The 24,605-nt window shown below is 39.6% G+C and overlaps 1 protein-coding gene across 2 annotated transcripts in view; it reads left to right on the top strand.

The window, feature by feature from the left end:
* Nucleotides 1-24,605, top strand: part of GRM7 (glutamate metabotropic receptor 7) — a 534,523-nt gene that overhangs the window by 381,178 nt on the left and 128,740 nt on the right. For both annotated transcript variants that reach the window (XM_075005038.1, XM_075005037.1), the window contains exon 8: nt 22,603-23,538. In XM_075005038.1, the coding sequence (XP_074861139.1) occupies nt 22,603-23,538 (936 nt within the window). The remainder of the gene's footprint in view (nt 1-22,602; nt 23,539-24,605) is intronic.

Below are 24,605 nucleotides of genomic sequence, written 5' to 3'. Positions count from 1 at the left end.
GCTAACTTGCCCAATGAATTTAAAAGGGAATATTTCATCTGCTGTCATTATTGTCTTCTGTTTCATACAGAGTATATTAATCCTGTTGTGATCAGCCCTCTACTATTGGATATTTTGGTACTCAGCATACTGAGGCATGGCTGCAGACACAACTCAGTCTATTTTGGTATCTTTCTAATAACAAGAGATGTGTGCTGTATAGATAAAAAAGTCATAGTCTTAAGTTGCAGTGCAGCGGTCACTGAAAGCCAAGTGCTATGACCTGTTGTCATTATGATGGAGTGGATTTCTCATTACAGAATGTGTTCCCATTTATCAAAGATGCCAACTTTCATTTTTTCAGCTGTATTTCATCTAAGTTCACGACACTTAGGGACAAGCTATTTTATGCCAAAAGAGCATAAAACACTTGGGGGTTGCTCAGGCCATTTTTTTCGTAGATATTTTTGACTGGTCCAAACTCTAACAAGACAAGCTGTAAATCACTTCTTTTGCTAAGCAGAATTTTAGCTTGTTATGAGTGATCAGAATGTCAGGAGTTGACAGAAGTGCAGGTTGTGGGAAATGTTTGACCAAATACAAATATTCATGTTTGGAGCCTCAAGTGTGTGCGTTGTGCTTATGGTATGCTTACTCTGAACTTCACCAGACTACTTAAACATTGAATTAATTTCTTCATAATTTAAGAGAAAAAAATTAGTAATATTTTTTTGCTATGTCAAGTGTGATGTTTTAAGTAACAATTAGATAATATTTTTCAAGAAGTATAAACAATGAGAAATTCAGTGGCACCTTATAGGCTAACGAATTTATTGGAGCATAAGCTTTCCTGGGCAAAGACCTACTTCATCAAATGCAAGTGGGTCTTTGCCCAAAAAAGCTTATGGTGCAGTAAAACTTTTAGTCTACAAGGTGCCACAGGACTTCTTGTTTTTTCAGGATGCAATAACACGGCTACCCCTCTGATACTTGTCATTATGCAAGATAAAGTGTAGACATTGTAAATGTTATGGGGTCAAGTCCCACTCAGATTTTACTCAATCGTTGAGGAAAATGCTTTGTATAAGTTCGTGTAATTCTTATGAGACAAGATATCAGGATTTGACCCAAATATTATTACAGTTTTTTTTCTGGGTTTGGATTGGCTGCACCTTCTGATCGCATTCCCAGTCACTCTGGCTGCAGCCCCACTAAAGTTGGGCTCTTTTTTCTGAGGGGTTTGCTTACCCAGCTTCTTCTTTTTTTTTTTTTTTTTTAATCTTTGGAAGCTTATGAATATTGTGGGCCAAAGCAGCCGCCTTACTATATTGTAATTATTGTTTTATTTTCCCAGTGTGATTAAGGCATAACATAAGAAAGAGGGTTTTTAAATCAGCAAAAGGCTGATTTATTTTAAACTTTCCTAGAGTCTCCAACCATCTTCCCCATGGAGACTCAGTAGATCTGACTTCACCCAGAATCACAGCCTCTGGATTCATCTTTGTATTTCTGTTCTCTGATTCTGAGAGGAGCTCTACACTGACCCCCAAGATTTTGATTTCCAAGCTCCCATTCTTGGACCTAATTGACTAATGCTTGTTTGATGAGCATGGCAGGGTACTGCTTAGTGGTGGGATATTTGCAATTTTAGAATGTTTATGCCTTAACTACCTGATATACACTCTTAACCTTAACTCCATTTTAATAATTTTTGAGTTTTTGTTTTTGGGTTTGTTGTTGAAAATATTTGCTGAATAATATTTCAATTCACATTGACTATTGTCATGTTTTAGTAATTAAAATATTGAAAACATTGCAGTAAATTATTCAGAAGATGGAGGAGTGTAACAGAAGGCCATGGCATGCTTTCCACCAACTTCCAGTCTTCAAAATAGACCACAGAGTTATAATCAGGTTTAACAGCATTTAAATAATAAATCTATAGTTTTACTATGCAGCAACACAAACTTATGCTAATAAGCAGTTTCACAGGAATTGCAGATGAAGCACTTTTCTGAGTGCAGTAAGTATGCTAAAATGTGCTGGGTTGAATATAGAATTAATAGCTCTTTGGATCTCATTAACAGATTATTAGAAGTACTCAGTGCATGTAGATTGCCTTTAGCTGTTATAATAGCTAAATGGTGGGAAATAACAAATATTAAAGCAAAAGAAGAACAACAGGTATAGAAGAGAGCTGGATGAAACTTTATGGGCAAATGTTTTGTTAGTCAAAATCAACACATTTCAATTTTTTGTTTTGGAACATTTTATTCAGAAGTTTGTAAAAATATAATTTTTAAAAGAGAAAAATGCTCTGAAAACAAAACAAAAACATTTGGTGAATCCCAAACAATAATTTTGGGAGGGAGAGCATGCAATTGGGGAATTGAAAAACTCAATTATTCAAACATGTTTAGCAGACAAGGGAAAAAGTTTAAAAAAGCCCTTAGTGAAGAGTTTCCCTGTAATAACAAAGAAGGGTAGAAATAAGATATTTAGGCTAGATCTATACTTGAACCATCACAGTAGCAGTGGTGTTGGACTTCATGAAGTGTTTCAGCATAGACACTGGCTGCCGTACCAATGGGGGCCTGTAGTTCTATTTAATGAAGGTAGTACATTTCCCCACGAGGTAGCAGTTAGGCTGATGGAAGAATTTAACCCTGGGCCGGTTAAAATGGTTACGCTTTTATTTCAAACAAATTCCAAAATTGTCTTCCTCATTCCCACAAAACGTGTAAAATATATGGTTATTGTTTTATAATACATCTTTCACCCCCCTCCAAGTTCACAGGGAGAATGGGGAAACAAGTACAAGCAAGAAGCTTTGTCTAGGGAAAGAAGAAAAAAAAACACAGAAGTATGTTTTTACCTTGACCAGACAAAGCAATTAATTAATTAGAGATATGAGAACAATAAAACTTGGGATTGCTGAACACAAAATTCTGAAATGAGCGACAATGTGTGTTAAGTCTTTTGTGAACATGTGTCAGACTGTTGATTAGTCAGTTAACTCATGTGACTAACAAAAATAAATCAACTGTGTTTAAAAATTAATTGGATTAATTACAGTCTAATTACACTGTTAAACAATAGACTGCCAATTGAAATTTGTTAAATATTTTGGATGTTTTTCAACATTTATAAATATTTAGTTATAGGAATACATAGACTGAAGGATGCTGCTACTACTACTACTACTACTACTAGTTATTGGAATAAGGGGATTTCAACATCTGCAGGGTCCTTTTGAAAAGGAAGCCGTGTAGAAGAGCCATGCACAGTTGAAAGTGGCACTTTCAAAGTGCCACAGCCACCATTATGCTAGCGAGGCACTGCATATTCATTGCAGTGCCTGATTAGCATATCCCAATGTGCCTCATTAGTATCCCCCTTTTGAAAGGGGGGTGCTAGTGGAGACACCATTGTAATGTTGCAAAGAACCATGGAGAGAACTGAATTTTCCAAGATTCACCCACTAAAATGTCCTGACTCCACTTAAATCAGGTGGAATGCAAACCACTAATGAGGCACCTGTTTGCCTAAGTCTCTTGTGATTTAGTAGATGTGTCAGGGAAAGTTTGGCAGTTGAGCAAAGTGGATGAAAAATCCATCCATAAAGGTAGGTAACAAAGAGGGTAGGAAAAAAAAGATGTCAGGCAAGATCCATAGCCGAAGAGAAGCGAGTTAGAAGTGTTATGAAGTAGTAACACTTTCATTAAAACATGAATAGACATGCTGGGTAAGGGAAAAAAAAACTGGCCACAACTTTAAAGTTCCTCAGGAAATCAAGGGACATAAATTGTTCCTTCAGAATCCCATTCAAAATAGAAAAAGACTGTGAAAGAAAATCAAGCAGTCAGCTGTAAAATTCATGATCTGATTTTTCATGGTACAATCAATACTCTTTTGGAATATAATAGCAGTGCCTAGAGCTCAAAGGGTACCCACTGGAGTTCTAGAAATCAGTTTATGTTAACACAGAAATGTTCTTACAGGAACTGGTGATCAGTTTAGAAACTATATCTAGTTTGTGTTGCTTAAGAAGCCTTAGTTGATGTTTGACAATCGTGGCCATTGTCAGTGGTATTCTAAAGCTGGTTTTTAAATTAGATGGTTTTAGACTTCCGACCTTAAACAAAAGCAGCAAGAAAATGAGAGAAGTGCACAGCAGCATCCTTAATTCATTCAGCTGCACCTGGTTTTAAAAGGATATATTCTGTTGGGTTAGTCCGTGGCTGTTACCCCAGTGTCAGTGGACTAACTCCATTAAAGCCCAATATGTTGAGACCATTGTTTTCAATCCTAATGGAGACCTAGAGTATATCTTGAGGAGAAAGTGAAATAGTTAACCTGAATACATTTTCCCTATACATAGCGGACCTAAGGGCATTAACAGGTTGGTGTTATGACCTGGTGGGACCTCTTCCTTGCTGCCTATTTCAGTTTGCAGGATCATGAAATGCAGACTTGGAGTACAAGTTCCTGACCCTCCAAGCTAAAGCTAAATGCAACACTAGCACTCCCCTCTCACCACATGCAAGCTCTGCTGTCCCTTGTACAGGCTGGCAGTAGGCACACTGAATCCCCTGAGTTCTCAGAGGACACCTCTGTGGTATCCAGCCCCTTACCCACTGGACCCTCACAGAATTACCTGGTCTACTCTTCTCAAAGGAACAGTACACCACATCTTATTTGTTTGCCTTAGAACATGGCTCCACTTAAACCTCTGTACTGACATCTTTTTATGGAGAAACCAGGTACAGTATAGGTTTATTTAATGAAAGAAGATTTGCATGATAGCAGATAGAAATATTAGAAACAATGAGTTACCTATAAATCAAAATCATAATGTGGCCTAAACTTAATTAACAAATTATTCTCCTGTCTAAAGCAGTTTATCTAACCCAAAATTTTTTCCAGGATTTCCAGCCACCCCTTGTTCCAATCCCTTTATGAACCAAATTGACTCTAATTAGCAAACTGGCAGTAAACCTACTTTCCAGATAGGTTCAGAATGTGAACTTTTAAAGTGCCTCTGCTGTTTTTGACTTTTTTTCTTGCATCTCCAGCAAACTACTCCAGCAAACTATTGAGAAGCATTTTGCTCATACTGTAAGTAGCTGTCCTTTGTGAACTATACTATACTCAATATTCATATCACCAGCCAGAGAGAGAAATGTGTCCCTACCTCCTTGTCTCAAAAGGATTATGTGGATCACCATTTGCTGACCTTCCTTACTTCACAGTTCTAGCAAATGTACAATTTTCCATACATCTATCTCAATGATTTTGATGACTTCACACAGTCTTTCATTAGAGACCTTTTCTGGCATTTTTTGGTGGACTAATATGTAGTTAGCAAACTCAAGGTATTCCTGCAACCTTTATGTATTCCCGTGCCCTTTACCAGTTGTCACAAACTGTCTGAGTCACAGCCTGTTTCCTCCTTACTCCTTTTGTGATTATTAACAGAGAGGAAGCTGTGCTAGTCTATACACTATCAAAACAAAAAGCAGTCAAGTAGCACTTTAAAGACTAGCAAAATAGTTTATTAGGTGAGCTTTCGTGGGACAGACCCACTTCTTCAGACCATAGCCAGACCAGAACAGACTCAATATTTAAGACACAGAGAACCAAAAACAGTAAGCAAGGAGGACAAATCAGAAAAAGATAATCAAGGTGAGCAAATCAGAGAGTAGAGGGGTGGGGGGAAGGTCAAGAATTAGACTGAGCCAAGTACACAGAAGTATGCACTATAGGGGGTCTTCTGCATACTTGGCTCAGTCTAATTCTTGACCTTGTCCCCCACCCCTCCACTCTCTGATTTGCTCACCTTGATTATCTTTTTCTGATTTGTCCTCCTTGCTTATTGTTTTTGGTTCTCTGCGTCTTAAATATTGAGTCTGTTCTGGTCTGGCTATGGTCTGAAGAAGTGGGTCTGTCCCACGAAAGCTCACCTAATAAACTATTTTGCTAGTCTTTAAAGTGCTACTTGACTGCTTTTTCTTTTGTGATTATGTACCCCTTGGGGGGAAACATTCTTGTGCACCCATAAGTATAGGAATGATTATTCATGTCTTTCATCTGGGAGCACAAAGTGTGCAGTAGCATCTTTGCTCCCCCAGCCCTCTACATAGCACTAGGGATAAAACAGCTTCAAAAAATGCAGACATCCTAGCACATCTACCACATCAACTGCCCACCTCTAGCTGGCTGCTATATTCTCATCATCAGTCAGAGTTTTGACATTTGCCAGCATTCCGCTCTTAAGGGAGCTGTTGTACCAGCTGACTCACAGCAACTGAGCCTAAAGAATGAAAGTGCAATGAATGACGTGCCAGAATGTATTCATGTCTGAAGAAAAACCTGAACCCTTCTTGTCTGATTTTGTCATCCTGCTGCTAACGTGGAATTTCATCTTTATTGCAGTCCTATCTATCCAGATATATGATGTAAATGGAAATTATTCTTGTAATGTGTACATACTTGCAGAAATAGTCCTCTCCCCAGTACTATATGATCTAAGAATATTATATTTTTTTAGAAAGCAGAGGACAGAAAAACTCAGGGCAGCAGAGAAGACAAAATACACATGGCTCTTAAAGAAATGTTCACTTTCTCTCTTGCTTTCACAAATCCTTTGTTTCCTCTAAGCACTGCAAAACTCTAGCTATCTAACACAAAAAGGTATGTGATGGATGTGGTAGAGTCACAACCTTACTCCTGAGCCCTAGCCCCTTGTTCTGGTCACAGTCTCACAGGCAGCTTGGGTCTCACATTCCCTAGCTGCAGTTTGCCCTTATGCCCCTTGGCTGAAAGTGGCCTGGAATAGCCCCGCACATACACTTGTTGAGAGGAATCTAAACACTCCCTGTGGGAACTCTTCACCTCCCCCCATGATCTTTTACACAGCGCATGTTCTTTTCTGTTCTCTACTCCTTCTCCTGGGATGGGGGGTAATCTGGGGGACTTTAAAACAGTCATGTGGTAGCCTCAAGTGAGCTCAGCTGGCCCTAATTGATTTGTAACAGCTGCTCCTCAATTGCGTCCCCAGGTCAGCTGCTTCTCACTGCCCTGAAGTATCCCTCTGTTCACTAGCCAGGTGTTGCCTCCCTTCCCTTCTGAGCTAGCCCTCTGGCCTCACCCTGTAGCAATGGCATATGTCATACTTACACTACTACTCTGTAGCAAAAGTTTCTCGTGTGTGTGTGCTTAAGAGGGCACATGTATTTTCAGACAGGTTGCCTGCACTTGTAGCACAAACACCAAGCTGACTCCACTGTATCAAAGGTTCGTTATTTATAATTCAAAGGTCATTGTTTATCATTCAGAAGCATTACTCTGACATTCCTGCCTTGATTCTGATACTTACAATGGGGAGGAAATTGTTTTGGTTGAAATCAAAAGGGCACCAGATGTTACTATATCACTTTGTTGTAGGAACACCTGGTACATGTTCTTTAGCACTTGTTACTGATGCTTTACATAATCTCCTGGTTTTATTTCAACAGCTCATCTGGCAATAAAAAATACTTAATGAGGTCAAAGCAATGTCACTGATTCTTCAAGGAACACAAACAATACCTACTCCACATTGCCTCCTGGATGTGAACACGTGCACACACATCCACATGCTTAATAAGGCAGCAAGCAGGATTGCATCGTCATAAATAGGGAGGAGGGGAGGCACATCCATGTGTTCAGTTTTTGGAAAACTGAGCGTATGGCATACATCCATCCTGCAGACCTGTTTAGGGTGAAGGAGAGTATGGTTCAGTAAGACCATCTCTTTCTTGAATCACATTTATAATTAAAACAGTGGAAGGAATTTACATCTTTCTTTGCTAATAAAAACGTCCTATTGAACACAGCCTTTCTCTCATCAGAAAGAGAAAGAGTAAAGAAATAAATCTTTTATCCTGTCTGGATCTGCCTGGCTTTCATCCCTGGTTGCAAAGCATGCTACCCACCTCCTCCTGGCCATGTCCAAGGTGGCCATCTATATAACCAGGGAGAGGAGGCTGGCCAACAGGAGGGACTGTGACTGTGGGGCCTAATTCTGTACCACCATCCGCTCACGAATCTGGGCAGAGTTCCTCTGGGCAGCATCCACTGGCTCCCTCGACATCTTCGAGAAGTAGCGGGCGTTGTCTGGGGCTCTCTACTTGGTATCCCCCTCCTGCTCCCTTATTTTAGCCCTTTTGACCACCACACCCATTCCTGTTCTTTCTTTAGTTGTCCCCCGTATTCATTTGGGAGCCATGTTCTTTTAATGCATCCCCCTCATAAGGGGAACCTTTTAGTTGTGGATGGGCTGCACCCACCCACTCTCTCGGTTTTCCCAATAGGTGCAAAGCATGCTACCCATCTGCACATATAAACTTTTCATGCCATAGTTTGTGTAGGCCACTGGGAAGGGCATTACAATGAAATCAACTACTTCTTTTGCACTCTGCTGAAATCTGAGTGTTTGAATTGTTTGATATAGATCTAGATTTACAGTCCTGCATGTCTGTTTTGTGTGAATAATTATTATGATGCATGCAAATAAAACTGCATCTGCCTGTGTGCAGGTGCTACTGCCTCTACACCCACCACGCTGTAAAGCTGAATCACAGATTCTGGATTTTGGTTGCAAATTCCTCTATCCCTTCAGTCCTCCTCCATCTTCCTTTTAAATGTAAAAGTACTTAAGAAAATCTATTCAAAACACATCCAACGTGATTTGGAGAAAACCTTGCTTGTTTTCAGGCCCTATAAGGCATGTTTACGGAATTTGTATGTTTGATGGATGACCTTAGAGTGATATTGCATTACTTATGTAAAGATAATATAAGATTTCCCCATTGGTTTGGACACTGTTGATTGGGAAGTAATACTGATATGTGAGGGCAGGATTGTTCTAAGTCCTTATTGTCAGATGACTATTTTAATGCCTTTTATCTGTACAAATTCCTCTTTTTTCCAGAGTTCTTGTGTGGGTTTGTTTTACTTCCATTGTTTTTTTTGGGTGTACATAATTAGGTGGAATGGACTGGAAAATGGTGCCCAGTATTGAAAAGTAGCAGTATAGATATTAAGGTACCATGGAGGTAAGCAGAGTAGAGTGTCTTAAATGTCTTAACCCTATACTGCTCTCTACTCAACTCAAGCAGTGCCTCCCACATATTTTTAGTAGTAAGACCCTGGCTGTCAACCCTGCTGCAATGAAAGACCCCAGCAGTTGGGAAAGATCCTGGCAGTGAGAGGTAGAAGGGAAAAGTGCTTAGCAGAGCCTTTCACTGCCCTGTGTAGCTACACAAAACAATGAGCATTTGCACAGGTTGTCTTTCAATGAAGTAAGTATCTACATGTACCCTACAAAGTTACAAAAGCATAGGCAATTGTAGACAAGTTCTAAGAAGCTATGCAGAGGGCATAATGTAAAGAACTTCTGGAAACCGTAAAGGATGCAACACTCCTTCTTACCAATACTTCTTGCAGGGAACACCTTATACCTATACTCTGTACTAGTTATTAGTTCATTTTCTGGATGCAGTTCACAATCTGATTTCAATAAACAAGGATGAAGACTGGTTTGGGCCCTGGGTCCTTGAAAATTTGCCTATGCTCTTGTGGAACCACAACCTGTGTAATCAACAAAGCATGCATATACCCATTCCTGAGAGGCTGAAATGAAAGCACAGAACCGAAAGGGATTGCCCAGTGTCCCACAGGAAATCTGTGAGAAGACTGGGCACTGCACTCTGCTCTTGAGTCGTAGTTCAAGGGCTTTAACATCTTCATGGATTCTTCCATACTTCCTCATGAACAGTTGCTCTCTAAAGTACAGAAGAGTCCATTTTGTTTCTGGGTTATTTCTAATATGTGATCCCACTCTCCCTAAATGTCTGCCCATCCTCCATTTCAGAAATGCAGAACGTATCCTAACTATGCTCATGTGGACCAAGAAATTGTCCCAATTGTCCATTTTAATGATTGAAACAACTGTTACTTTCTGTATATAACTTAAATATTAATTTGTTTTCTCAACAGTGTGAACTATTACGAGACAATTGCACCAAACTGAATTATTTTACACAATACTTAATATAAAAACAATTGAGAAATAATTACATCAGTGTTAAGTAATATACTCTGTGAGAAAAAATAACCACTTTCCCTATAATGGGTTTAACAATGATTATGCCATGATTTTATGGCCATATTAGGAAACAATTATTGAGGATTGTTCTCACTTTTATTACTATCTTACAGATTGGTTTCAGACTCCAGTTTCTAAGTCAGCAATTCAAACAGTTTTTGTACATTCAGCCTTAAAGATGATAATATTTGCATGATTTAGCTCCAGGACTTAGCCATTAGTGTCTTTTAATTAGTTTCTAAATCCCAGTCTTTAAAATGATAATGGTTTTAAGATAAGCATATGTCAATAATACACAATATAACAAATTGCAATATCTTAACTGAACTTTCTTTTATCAAATAGATTAAAGCAACAAAATAAACCAACCTGTCAAGAAAATATGGAAATTTGCAGCACTTCCTTATGCATTGCAACTAAAAGGATGTTGGTTTTGTTATTTTATTTTAAGGTCACTGTGTGCATGGGATTAACAGAAAACAGTTATAGAATCACAGAATCCTAGGGCTGTAAGGAACCTCAGGAGGTCATTGAGTCCAGCCCCCTGCGCAAAGTAGGATCAACCCCAGCAAAATCATCCCAGCCAGGACTACGTCAACATGAGACTTAAAATCCTCAAGGGATGGAGATTCCATTACCTCCCTAGGCAACGCAGCTCTAGACTGGGTTTTTACAACATATCTCACAGGGTCTCTAGTGACAAATAGAGAACGAGATGTGATCTGCAGTGCTGGCCTCCGTTCATAGAATTCCCAGGGTCAGTCCCATGTGTGGACTCTCTGATGGTGAGTCAGGTTTGATCTTCAAGCAAAGCGTTTCCCGCACTCCCAGTATCCATTGGGTTTCTCCTCTGTGTGGGTTCTCTGATGCTGAATAAGGGCTGAGTTCTGAGTGAAGCATTTCCCGCACTTGGGGCACTGATAAGGTTTCTCTCCTGTGTGGATTCTCTCATGCTGAATAAGAGCTGAGCTCCGAGTAAACTGGTTCCCACACTCCCGGCATTCATAGCGTCTGTCACCTGTGTGGCCTCTCCAATGGCTGTTAAGGGTTGAGTGAGCAAAGAAGTGTTTCCCACACTCATTGCATTCGTAGGGTTTCTCGCCCGTGTGCACTCTCTGATACTGAGCAAGTGTTGCTCTCTGAGCAAAGCGTTTCCTGCACTCCTGGCATTCATAGGATTTCTCCCCTGTGTGGATTCTCTGATGTTGAATCAGGATGGAATTGCAAGAAAATACTTTCCCACAGTCACAGCATTGGTAGGGCATCTCCCCCATGTGGACCCTACGATGATCAATAAGGGTAGAGCGATTAGAGGAGGCTTTCTCAGACTCCTGGCACTCATAGGGTCCTTCCCTTCTGTGGGCCCTCTGATGTCTAAGAAGGTGGGACTGCTGAGGGAAGCTTTTCCCACACTCCCAGCATTCGTAAGGTCTCTCACCCATGTGGATACGACGATGTTTCATGAGGGTGGAGCGCTCCATGAAGGCTTTCCCACACTAATCACAATCATGTGGTTTCTTGCTCATGTGGATTCTCTGATGGTGAGTGAGGTTTGAATGATGAAGGAGCTTGTGGTTTAAAGACTTAAATCTTGGATATTTTTGGTTGTGACCAATGATCGCATAATCACTACAGCTCGGTTTTACAACATTCCCAAGAAATCACAGAAGTTTATCCCTGAAAATTGTAAGAGTATGTAACTATAGGTTAACGATTACAAGGGACAAATTGTAATTGAAAGTGGGCTGCTTGTTGGAAAACCATATTCAAACTTTCCTCATTCCTGTGAATAAAATGAAGAATGACTATATGAGATTCCATTCTTTCAATCTGAAATGGGCTGGTAGGGTGCCACTTCTACAGAGATACACCATGACTTCAGTGGCATTCTGCAAGGCTGAAAAGATCTGTATGTGTGGATCAGGTTGCAGCATGAAGATTTCAATTAGTTCTTAAAATGTAAGACCTTGACCTTGCAAGGTGTTCAGTGTACTTATCACCAACTAATTTTAAATTTTTTCATTGTTAATGGCTATCATGGGGTAGAGGTAGGTGAAGTTGGAATTTGTGTGTGTGTGTGAGAGTAAATAGATAAGTATGTATGTATGTATGTTATATCTGAACCAGAATATCTTGAGTCATCCTGACAAATACTGTTGCATGCAGCCCAGTCATAGTATTAGTTACCTATTGAAATATATTTCCTCTAACCCAGGGGTTGGCAACCCCTGGCTCACGTGCCACTTTTTCATCTGCATGCAAGGAAGGAGCTCTGCCCCTCACTTCTTGCCCCAGGCAGCCAGGAGCTAGCTCAAAGCCATGTTGCCCATGGATTAACAAAAGACCAGCTAATGCTACCAACTGCAATCTAAATGGTAAAGCTCTGCAGCTTAATTTATTTATTAACGAAGCTGTTGTAAATGAGCACTTCGAAGTGCCTGTGGCTACATGGCATGCTGGCACTTCAAAGTTGCTGAGGGGAACAATTTGCCTAATGAAGTGCTGCACATACATCTCAGCACTTTGATAGTAATCTCCCATCACCCTGATTACCATGCCCCCTTCAAAGTTGGGGGCAAGTGTAGACATAGCTTTAATGACTTTAAAAAGTATCACTGGCATTTGGACCATACATAGAGGTTAAAAAGTCAAATTTCGGCACTCTGACTTGGAAAGGTTGCTGACCTCTGCTCTAACCCATTTTGTATTATTTCCCTATTAATCCATGTCTGAAAATTGAGGCTGTGACATATAGAATTACTCTTTCATATTAATGTAAATGATATCTGCCCATATTTATTAACTTTCATCAATCAGTGTCCTGTTATGTACAGAAAAGTTTTGCAGTGTGATAGGGTCACTTTTTGGCTACAGGAGGGGGTGGATGATAATATAACATGTAGTATATATGTAGCAATTCTTGCCTACTGATCTCAAAGCACTTTATATAGGTCATTATCCCCTTTTACCATATTAGGAGGATGAGGTAGAGAAATAAGAAATGACTTATTGAAAGTCACCCAATAGGCCAGTGGCAGATGCAGGATGAGAATTCTGATCTTCTGGTCCAGGGCTGCTACTCTAGTGTCTCGGCCATATTGCTTCCACAAAATGTTAAACTCTTTTGTATGGATATGAATAAGAGAGAAACTTTCAGGCAATCATTTTGGAGAGGATGGCTCAGGGTTCATCACCTAATCTCTCACTGTTGCGTGTTCACTTTAAAAATAATTTCCCATGCTTGGAGTTGGTGCTTTTGAGAAAAAAAAAGTCTAATGGATGAAGTAGTTTTGGTTTATACTTGTCACAGAGCACCCTGATGCTCTGTTTTCTTCCACATTTTATCCTGTCTTCTAACAGTGGCAAGTATTAAACGTTGCTCAGGGAATGAGCAGAAAGGGGCAATTATTGAATGATCCATATCCTGTTGTTCAGTGTTTGGTAGTTAGAGGTTTAGGGATACTCCTAAAATGGGGCTGCATCCTGACCTTCACCATGAATTTATTCAATTCCTTTTCTTCTAATCCCAATTATAATTGTGTATTGCACAAAGTACTTCCTTACCCTTTTAACTGTCACTAAATACTGGGTGATTGGATGTTGTGTCAAGAGTCATTTATTTTGTTTGTTTGAAATCTTCACTCTATTAATTTAATTGTGTGGTGGTTGTGTTATCTGAAAGGATGAATATTCTCATTCCCAGCACCAGCCATGATAGTGTCATATTCTGCCTTAGTTGTCTCTTTTCAAAGTTGAACTGTCCCCAGTCGTCTTAATCTCTCCTCCGATGGAAGCTGTTTCATACCCATAATAATTTTGGTTGTCCTTGTCTGTACTTTTCCCAAATCCAATATGTTTTTTGAGATGGGCCAACCAGTAATGTATGTAATATTCAAGGTGTAAGCATACTATGCATTTATATAGAGGCATTATGATATTTTCTACTATTATCTCTCCCTTTCCTAATGGTTCCTAACATTTTTGACTGCCACTATACATTGAACAGATTTGTTCAGATAAGTACCTTCAAAGATGTTTCTCGAGTGGCAACACTTAATTTAAAACCCATCATTTTTTTTGTGTATAGTTGGGATAACATTTTCTAAAATGCATTACTGCACATGTATCAACATTGAATTTCACCAGCCATTTTGTGAGACTCCTTTTTTAACTCTTCATAATGAGCTTTAGACTTAACTATCTGGAGCATTTTGCTGGCAGAGTTTGCCATGTCCCTGTTAATTCCCTTTTCCAACACATTTAAGAAAATGTTGAACAGCCCTCATCCCAGTACAGATCCTTGGGGCACCATGCTGTTTACCACTTCCCAGTGTGAAAACTGATTATTTATCCTACCCTTTGTTTCCTATCTTTTAATCACCTGATGCATGAGAAGACTTTGCATGGCTGCTTAGTTTCTTTAAGAACCTTTGGTGAAGGATCTTGTCAAAGATGCTCTGAAAATCCAAGTACCATATATCAATCCACTCATCTTTGTCTGCATGCTTATTAATACTTCAAAGAATTCTAAAATATGGTAAGGCATGATTTCACTTCACAAAAGCTGTGCTCACTGTTTTCCAGCATATCTTGTTCATTTGTTTCATCTCTAATTGCTAATATCTCTTTCCCATCAATTAGCTTGCCATCATCAGCAGTGTGGGGCCTGAAAGAAACATACTTAAATACACAGTGAGAGCCTCTTACCCCTTCAAAACATGAAACAAAGCAATCTAGCCCTGAGGGCCTTACACAAGGAAATTCTAATTGACTTTGATGGGTGTTTGGCCTTAATGAGGGGCCCCAAGAGATGTGCAAATGAAAGAAAGAAAGGCATTTCTTTTGTAACAGTGAAACAAAAAGCTATTTTTTTTTAATCAAGGGACAGTTTTTGTGTTTTCTCCAGTGACAGCTGAGATGCTCTCAGGAACATCTGGTCCCCTGTATTGCTGGATTTTGGCTTCGACAGTGTCATTAACTGAAACAAGAGAAGTAAAATCTTAAGTATTGGTTATGTCAGTTACATGAAGGTGGAAGATTGAAAAATATTTTGTTTTTGTTTTTTTCTTTCAAAAATACCGTCCATTTGTAAATTACAAGTGTCCTTCAGTTCTTTTAAATGTTTGAGTCACGGGTGTCAATTTCTGGCTTGCTTGGAAGCTCTTGACCCCTACTCTGCATCCTAGGCCCCATCCCCATTCCACCCCTTTTCCACAATGCCTCATGCCAGCTCTTCTCACCCTGCTCTTCTTCCTCCTATAAGTGTGCTCCATGTTTAAATGGTGCTTCACAATAGTGTGGGGGACACAGTCTAAAGAGCATGTCATGTTCCCCTACCCCATGCCCAGTCCCAGGGCCACCTCATTCTGTGAGCAGGGATGTTTCTCTCCTCCCACCCCAACCCCTCACATTCTCCCACCCTCCCTGGCTGGCAGGATCCCAGGAATGAAGCTAGAGGGAACTGCTTTTAACATTAGCCCTTCCCAGTCACTACTGTGCAGCACTGATCAACATCTATCTGAGATTATGGATGGGGAGAAGGAAGCTCTGCTTTCCTTCTGAGCTTGGCTGACGGGGACCCCAACACCTGAGCCTAGGCAAGGGTCACCTCCCCAGCTAGGTTCTGTCAGTCAGCTGCAGGGTTACAGAGAAGCATGTGTGTGTCTGGAAAGGGCTGTTCCCTTCCCATCCTCTCCCAGCATCTGGGCCATGTATCACTCCGTCCTGCCTCTTGCTCCCTCTTTTCTCCTAGTGATTCCAGCCCGCTTCACACTATTTGCCAGAATGCCAGTGGTGCTGGATGGACAAGGACAGGGACAAGCAAAATGTCAGGTCCTGCCTCTGGCAGGAGGCAATCATAGAATCATAGAAGAGTAGGACTGGAAGGGACCTTGAGAGGCCATCGAGTCCAGCCCCACCGGCCCTCATGGCAGGACCAAGCACTTTCTAGACCATCTCTGAAAGCCATCTATCTAACCTCTTCTTAAATATCTCCAGTGATGGAGATTCTACCACCTCCCTTGGCAATTCATTCCAGTGTTTGATCACCCTGACAGTTAGGAACTTTTTCCTAATATCCAACCTGAAACTCCCCTGCTGCAATTTAAGTCCATTGCCTCTTGTTCTATCCTCAGAGGCAAGGAAGAACAAGTTCCCTCCTTGCAATGGGGAGGGGGAAGAGAGGCCTGTTCGTTGGTGCTCCACACCCACTATTTTTTTTCCCAGGGGTGCTCCAACCCCAGAGTAAAAGACTATAAGTTAGGTTCTTAATCAATTTGATGATTTAAATAGTATTTCAATGCACTTTAAAAAAAACTCAGAAACCCAAGGTTTTAGGAAAATGCTTCTGAAAATGCTGCATCACTATCTGACGCTCAGAGCAGCCAGCTCCTTGGTTTGCTTCCCTGAAATCCATCTAGGACAATTTAAACATAATGCTACTACATTTTTACTGAAATGTTCTATGAAGAAATTGTGTACCAAATTATCTCTCATCATTTTATCAGACTATTGTGGAGTTATCCTGCAATTGTTAATTTAGCATAACTTCTGTTGAGTAGGACCCTATTTGCAATGAATAAAAAATATTAAAAGTGTGGCAGAAAAGGCGCTACGAGTTTTGAAAAGAACACAGGGGCAATCACTAATCAAATATGTTTTGACAAATGTAAATTATTGTGGCAATGCAATTCTCTTTCAGAAGCAAGATTTCAAAACCATTTTAATTTCAAAATTTCAGGGAAATGCAAAATACTACTACTACTACTACTACTACTACTACTACTAATACTCTAGGCACAATTTACCATCTCTTAGAAAACAAATAAACTTAGAAATACATATGGCCTACTATATAGATATTTTATAGTTTATAGACATTTTGTTGATATTGTTTATGTTTATACAAAGTTATAAACCAATAATTTGCTTTAGAGACAAAAATGTCTTACATATATTTTTTTCTTTGTGGGAAAAGTGTCTGTAGCTAGTATCAGATCTGTAATCTTGCTCTGCCAGACTTCTATGTGGCTTTTCTGACAATCAGTTTTTCATTAATAATTTTTTAGCCAGAAACAACAGAACACTAGCAAATCTTTGAGGCCAATGATATAGAACCATCATGGTCTACATAACCAGTCAACAACAAAGAAAAAGACTTCCCGTAGCTTTTGCCTGATCATTTGTTAAACTCTTTGGCTACGTCTACACGTGCCCCAAACTTCGAAATGGCCACGCAAATGGCCATTTCAAAGTTTACTAATGAAGCGCTGAAATGCATATTCAGCGCTTCATTAGCATGTGGGTGGGCACGGCGCTTCGAAATTGACACGCCTTGCCACCGCGCGTCTCGTCCAAACGGGGCTCCTTTTCGAAAGGACCCCGCCTACTTCCAAGTCCCCTTATTCCCATGAGCTCATGGGAATAAGAGGACTTCAAAGTAGGCGGGGTCCTTTCGAAAAGGAGCCCCGTCTGGACATGCCGCGCGGCAGCAAGGCATGTCAATTTCGAAGCGCCGTGGCCACCCGCATGCTAATGAAGCTCTGAATATGCATTTCAGTGCTTCATTAGTAAACTTCGAAATGGCCATTTGCGTGGCCATTTCGAAGTTTGGGGCACATGTAGACATGGCCTTTATGAGCACTGGATGCACAAAATGAGATACCTTTAGGCTGTCCCAAATATCAGGCCATGTTACAGAATACTTTTGAGAATATGGTAATTCACCCGTAATAAGGTTATTATAGAAGGAAAGTATGATAATGCATTAAGGATGCAATTGTATGGTTCCTTGAGATTTTACCACAGAGAAAATTAGTACAAATCCCTCAACTACTGAAGTTTAGATAACAATAGAAATATGAGATTAATGAAACTCTGTTTGGTAATTAGAGCAGGGAAGGTGGAATCTGTATGCAAATTCTGTTGCATAATTTTCTTATTTTGCAACCAAAAATAAGTTGTCTTAAGATCTCTTCTTCTCAGACTACCGACTTATAAAATCATTACAATACAGCCTAATGGGTATATAACAATATGCAGCACATATTCTTTATCATGTTTTAATTGCTTGTTTAGGTTCTGGTTTTATGGGCTCTTGGCTTCTAAGTAATTTGTAGAGTTAAATTTCCTATCCAATTGCAGTAGCTTATCATCGGTGCTGGAACAAGGGTTTCTGCAGCACCCTGTGGCGTGAAGTAGTTTCCATAGTTTACAGTTTGGTTCAGTGGCTCTTAACACCCCAGTATATAATTGTTCCAACACCACTGCTTCTTATAACTCTTTCCCCCTATTCCTTTTCCTGCTGCAACAAATTCATTCTGCCCCCTCAACTTAAACATTCACCACTTTGCTCCAATTTATGTAATTTATACCACCATTGACATCACCTGGCAATTTAGCCCAAAGAGTATAAGTGATTTGCCTCAATTGTTCTGATGTATCATGGCAGAAATGGTACTAGAACACTGGAGTTCTTGGCACCTGCTTTTCAGTAGGATCTCATTGCCTTTATCAGTATAATTACATAAGTATATTTATTCATTTATGCTGCTGGAGTCAATATCCCTGTGGCTTCTATAAATTATGCACTTTAAGTCAGCAGAGCATGAAAGAAGAGCTTGTGGGTCTTTTTCTTGCAGTGTAAATTGTGTACGTTGAAGGTTAATGAAGTTTCTAATTCGGTGCCAGACCTTTGGAATATTTCTTATTGTGGGATTATTTTTCTAACATTCTCAGCATTGTCTCGTGGTAGCATATCAAGAAGATTAAACATTTGGAATAGCAAGTGGCTTTATGTGTTTATTTAAAATATATGAAAAGAAGTGGAGTCAGGACCTATTTTGAATCAAATTAGAAATGTGTGATCTGATCCTTCAATTTAAGACTTGCAAACTCTAGGCTTCCTAAAGTCACAAAAAGCTAACATGCACAATTTAAAGGCAGAAGGTTGTATCATGATCATGTAGTCTGACCACCTTTGTGCTTCAGGCTACAGGACTTCAGCTACCATTCCTATAATAGACTCCAACCTGGCTTCTATCTGAGTTATGTAAGTCCTTGAATCATGATTTAAATACTTCAAGATACTGGCTGTGTATACGCTAGTGAGGTTTTTTTTTTCAAAAAAGCCAGGGGTCTTTTGAAAATTCCCATGGAGGATCTGCACACAAATGTGTTTTTTTCAATAGTAAATTGGAAGAATGCAGCATTTTTTCTGGCAGCCCTCTTCCTCTACCACATGAGGAAGAGTGCCTTTTTCTGAAAGATTCTCTCAGGAAAAATGTGTGTAGACACCCAGAGGCCCTTTTTTCAAATGAGCAGTTCTCATGGTGCTGGATTTTTTGATCCCCATCCTGTTCTTTTGAAAGAGTGGGGGTTGTGTGGATGCTCTACCCAAAGAGCAGATCGATTTTTTTTATCTGCTGCTTTGTGTGTGGAGGTGCTTTTTTGAAGGAAGTTTTTTTCTGAAGAGATCTTCCAGATGAACTTCTTTCAAAGGATCACTGTAGTATAGATGCAGCCACCAACAATCCACCTGTAAGTGAGCCTTTTCCATGCTGCAAAGGACAGCCAAAAACTAAAACCCACACCAAACCTAGGGTCTCTCTAGTCTAATCCAAGGGAAATTTCCTTCCTGACCCCAAATATAATGCTCAATTAGACCATGGGCATATAGGCAAGAAAGCCCAGCCAAACATGGTGGAAAGAATTCTCTTTAGTAACCTGGGGTATGTCTGCACATCAGCCTTATTTTGAAATAAGCTATTCCAAAACAGCTGTTCCTCAAACAAAATGGCTGTGGACACATGGCCAAACTTTCAAAATGGCCAAATCAGAGAATATGAATGAGGTGCTGAAATGAATATTCAGTGCCTCATTAGCATGCTGCCGGCTACGACGCACGGTTCACTCGTGCATGGCTCAGCTACACGGGGGTCCTTTTTGAAAGCACCCAGCACATTTTGAAACCCCTTATTCCTATTGGCTGATAGGAATAAGGGGATTTCGAAGTCTGCGGGTTCCTTTCAAAAAGTACACCGGTGTAGCTGAGCTGTGCGTAAGCAAAACGCGGCACATTCAAAGTTCCGTGGCTGGCAGCATCCTAATGAGGCACTGAATGCTCATTTCAGTGCCTAATTAGTATTCTCCGATTTAGCCATTAGCATGACCATTTCAAAATTTTGGCCAGCTGTGGCCACTGCCAATATGAAGAAGGGTTCTTTTGAAAATGGGGTTTGTTTTTAAGACAGCCCCATCTACACTGCTTTTATTTCCTTTCAAAAGAATCAATTATGAAAATAGATTATGCAAATAAAGCATGATACATGCAAATCAGTGCCTCATTTGCATTTCCCTCATTTGAATTTCTCTTTCAAAAGAGGAATGCAGGTGTAGACGTAGCCACAGGAATGAGGTTTGCCTATTTTGAAATAAGGTACGCTATTATGAAATTATTTCAAAATAGTGGTTGCATTGTGTAAATGCTAGTAAAGTTATTTTGAAATTATGGCTATTATTTCAAAATAACTTTGCTGTGTAGACATACCCTTAGAGCCCTTTCCCATCTCACCTGTCACTTGCTGTTAGAGATACTTGCTGCCTGCAGTCACAAATGGGATATGTGACATTGTAGGTAGTCTTATCATGCTAACCCCTTCCCAAACTTCTTAAGCTGAATCTTGAAGCCAGTTAATTTGTTGGTTCCCACTGTTCCCCTTGGAAGGCACTTCCAGAACTTAGTTCCTCTGATGGTTAGATGGTTTGATCATCTCTCCATATTGACACTGACCTTAAATCCTCTCCCTCTCTGTTGTTTATCCCTCTCATATGTTTATAGAGAACAAACGTATTTCCCCTCAGCCTTCTTTAGGTTAGGTTAAATACACTAATTGAGTCTCCTCTAATAAGGTAGGTTTACCATTTCATAGTAGCTCTTCTCTGCACCTGTTCCAGTTTCAATTAATCTTTCTCAAGCATGGGAAGCCAGAGCTGCACACAACATTCCAGGTGGGCTTTTGCCAGTGCCTTTTGGTAATGGTACTAACACTTTCCTGCCTCTACTGGAAACACTTAACCTAATGCATCATAGGACTGCATTGACCCTTTTTATGACTGCATCACAGTCATCCTGTGAGCTACCATTACACACAGACAGTTCTCATCCTCTGTCACAACCAATGTACCTATTCCTAGTTTATATCAGAATTCTAATTGCTAGTCCCTAAAATGCATGACTGTGCACTATTACATCCCATTTTTACACTTCCAGTTTACAATGACATCCAGATGTTCTTGTATGATATTCTGGTCCTCCTCTAAATTTACAACACCTCCATATTTTATAAGCATACTCACACTTCTTGTCATTTCAGTAATAAAAAAGATAAATTTGTGAATGTTTAGATATCTTGTTTTATAGAAAAAACAGTAGAGAGCAATGTAATGAATAGTACTGTTTTTATAATATCAATCTTTATCTCCATCTTAATGGACCCATTTTTCTTTGGAACCAGCTTTCTTTCCTACATAATGAAGGCATTGGAGCTTCTCTGGCTTTACACTGTGGCAATTAACATCAGAATCTGGCCTGACAAATTCACATTAGGTCTGTTACAACCAATAAAGTTGTTGGTTCTGGTTCAACTTTGTCATATGTTGAAGATATTGTTTTAATCTTGTTTAGTACTTGAAATTTTTGTTCAGCAACCTGAAGACATGGAAGAGTGCAAGGCTAGAGAGCCCAAGTAAGGAAATCAAATGGGAATTTCCATTAGTTTGAAAAGATATTTTTTTCAGGATTTTAGTGCCTAGAAGTATGCATGATGCTTCACATAAAGAGTAAAAGGTATCATTAAATGAAAATATTATGTAGCTGTTATTTATTCTTTTATCACTGACAGATATTTCTCATGGATTCTTAAACTCTGGTTCTGATTTCCGCTGGTTCTATTCCCACTTTTTCCTTATGAAGTACGTCTTCCATCTCATTCAAAATGTTATCATTACTGCTAGCATTTCCATGAAGTGTATGTGTCTGGTGTTCTAGTTTTAGTAAGTAATGAAATCAACTTGCAGATGCACGTCATGTAGTCACTACAGGTAGCTGGTGCCTCCGATTAAACCATTAGATGTTCCTATTAACTTCTTATTCAAAATGGTTTCTTACACCTTCTGAAGGTGTTGTGCTGCTAATACCTCTCTCTAATGAGCCTCATTTTCCCCAAATTATATATATTGTAATGAGAACATTAATAATAAAAATAGTAAATTACAGCAGTAATTGCAATCATGCAGGTAGAATTTTATGTGAAAATGCTGACATCTACAATTTCTACAAAAACACATGAGGCCATCTGTGTTTTTGCAGCTTACTTGATTTTTTTTGCTAATAAGTCAGTTCATTTCCCTAGCACAATGTGAGATTAAAATGCAAATAACCCCTCCCTTTGTATTTCACATTTCTCATTTTCCAGATTGAAGACATGCAATGGGGTAAAGGAGTACGTGAGATCCCACCCTCTGTGTGCAGTCTGCCTTGTAAACCAGGTGAAAGGAAGAAGATGGTTAAAGGGATGCCATGCTGTTGGCACTGTGAGCTCTGTGATGGGTACCAGTACCAAGCCGATGAGGTGACATGTTTGCTCTGCTCATATAATGAGCGTCCTAATGAAAACCGCACTGGATGCCGCCCCATACCCGTTGTGAAATTGGAATGGCATTCACCATGGGCTGTCATCCCAGTCTTCTTAGCTATGCTTGGAATTATCGCCACCATTTTTGTAATGGCAACCTTCATTAGATATAACGACACTCCTATTGTGCGCGCTTCTGGAAGGGAACTCAGCTATGTCCTGTTGACTGGAATATTTCTTTGCTATATAATTACGTTCCTGATGATTGCCAAACCAGATGTTGCAGTATGCTCCTTCCGACGTATCTTCCTGGGCTTGGGGATGTGCATCAGTTATGCAGCCCTTTTAACTAAAACAAACCGCATCTACCGCATATTTGAGCAGGGCAAAAAGTCAGTGACAGCACCTCGGCTTATAAGTCCGACATCACAGCTGGCAATCACTTCAAGTTTAATATCAGTTCAGCTTCTAGGGGTTTTCATTTGGTTTGCAGTTGACCCACCCAACATCATCATTGATTATGATGAGCAGAAGACAATGGATCCTGATCAAGCCAGAGGAGTTCTCAAATGTGACATTACGGATCTACAAATAATTTGCTCCTTGGGTTATAGTATTCTCCTAATGGTTACATGTACTGTGTATGCCATCAAGACTCGGGGTGTCCCAGAGAATTTTAATGAAGCTAAACCCATTGGATTCACTATGTACACTACCTGTATAGTATGGCTTGCCTTCATTCCAATATTTTTTGGTACTGCACAGTCAGCTGAAAAGGTAGGTGAATATAAATGGTTAAGCTGATATATCAGGAATCATTGCAGCTATAAGTTATGCTTTTCAGTAGATAAAATATATTACTGTTTCTTACAGTTGGTTGGTGGGCCGTTCATTTCATAAATTGGCAGATGAGCAATAGTAATCAGTTGAGCCATTAGTTTTGTTCTTTTGTCTTTTTCAGTTGTACCTTTTTCAGCATGATGAATGGGCTTAGCTGTCATGCTACCTGAAATTACGGCTGTTAAGTAAATAATTTTGATTATGAGGATGAAATTTAGTATTTGTGACAAAAAAAGAGTGGCAATTTATTTTACACACCTACTCTTCTGGAGTTCAGCACTAAGGACGGTGAACGGTTGTCCTGATGAGTGCTTTGCTTCACGAAGAATAACAGTCCTGACATAAGCAAATACCATTTAAATGAGAGGAGCACATTCTACGAATGCCCGGGACTGAATCTGACCCATTTTAATTTCTGCAGCATAACCATGAAAACATTGGGATCTAATCCATGGGCTTGATGCAATTCACATTAAAAATCTCCTGTTGACTTCACTAAACTTTAGATAAAATCCAGCCTGAACTATTTTTAGGGAGATGTTGTTCTAAAGCCTATGCACAAATATCTAAAAACTTATCTATGTATTTTCTTCCACATAAAGAGGAGAAACATGTAATCTGAGTGAAAGATACCACTACAGTAAGAATAAAAATACTCATGCAAACAAAGATAACTTGGAGAATTTTGAACTATGCTACTATCAGTAATAAACTGTAATGTGAAACTGATGTATTAAGGTTAAATGGCGTGTGAAAACTGGCATGGCTGTGTTGAAATCAGTGGATCTACAGTAATTTGTTCCACCTGGGAACTTGACCTAGTATTTGCAATTGTTACTGTAACACATCAACCCAAACACAGAAGCCCAGATCCGCAAATATACTTAAGCACCCAATTCTTATTGAAATCAATGGAAGTTAAGTACCTTGGTATCTTTGAGGATCTAGGCATATGTGCTAGCTTTTCCCTAAATAAATCAACAAATAAACACAAGATCTTGTCT

Source organism: Carettochelys insculpta, chromosome 11 (assembly GCF_033958435.1).
Source record: "Carettochelys insculpta isolate YL-2023 chromosome 11, ASM3395843v1, whole genome shotgun sequence".
NCBI classification, from domain to species: Eukaryota; Metazoa; Chordata; order Testudines; family Carettochelyidae; genus Carettochelys; species Carettochelys insculpta.
Note: the sequence above shows the minus strand (reverse complement) of the source record. Positions and strands in the feature narration are given on the sequence as shown.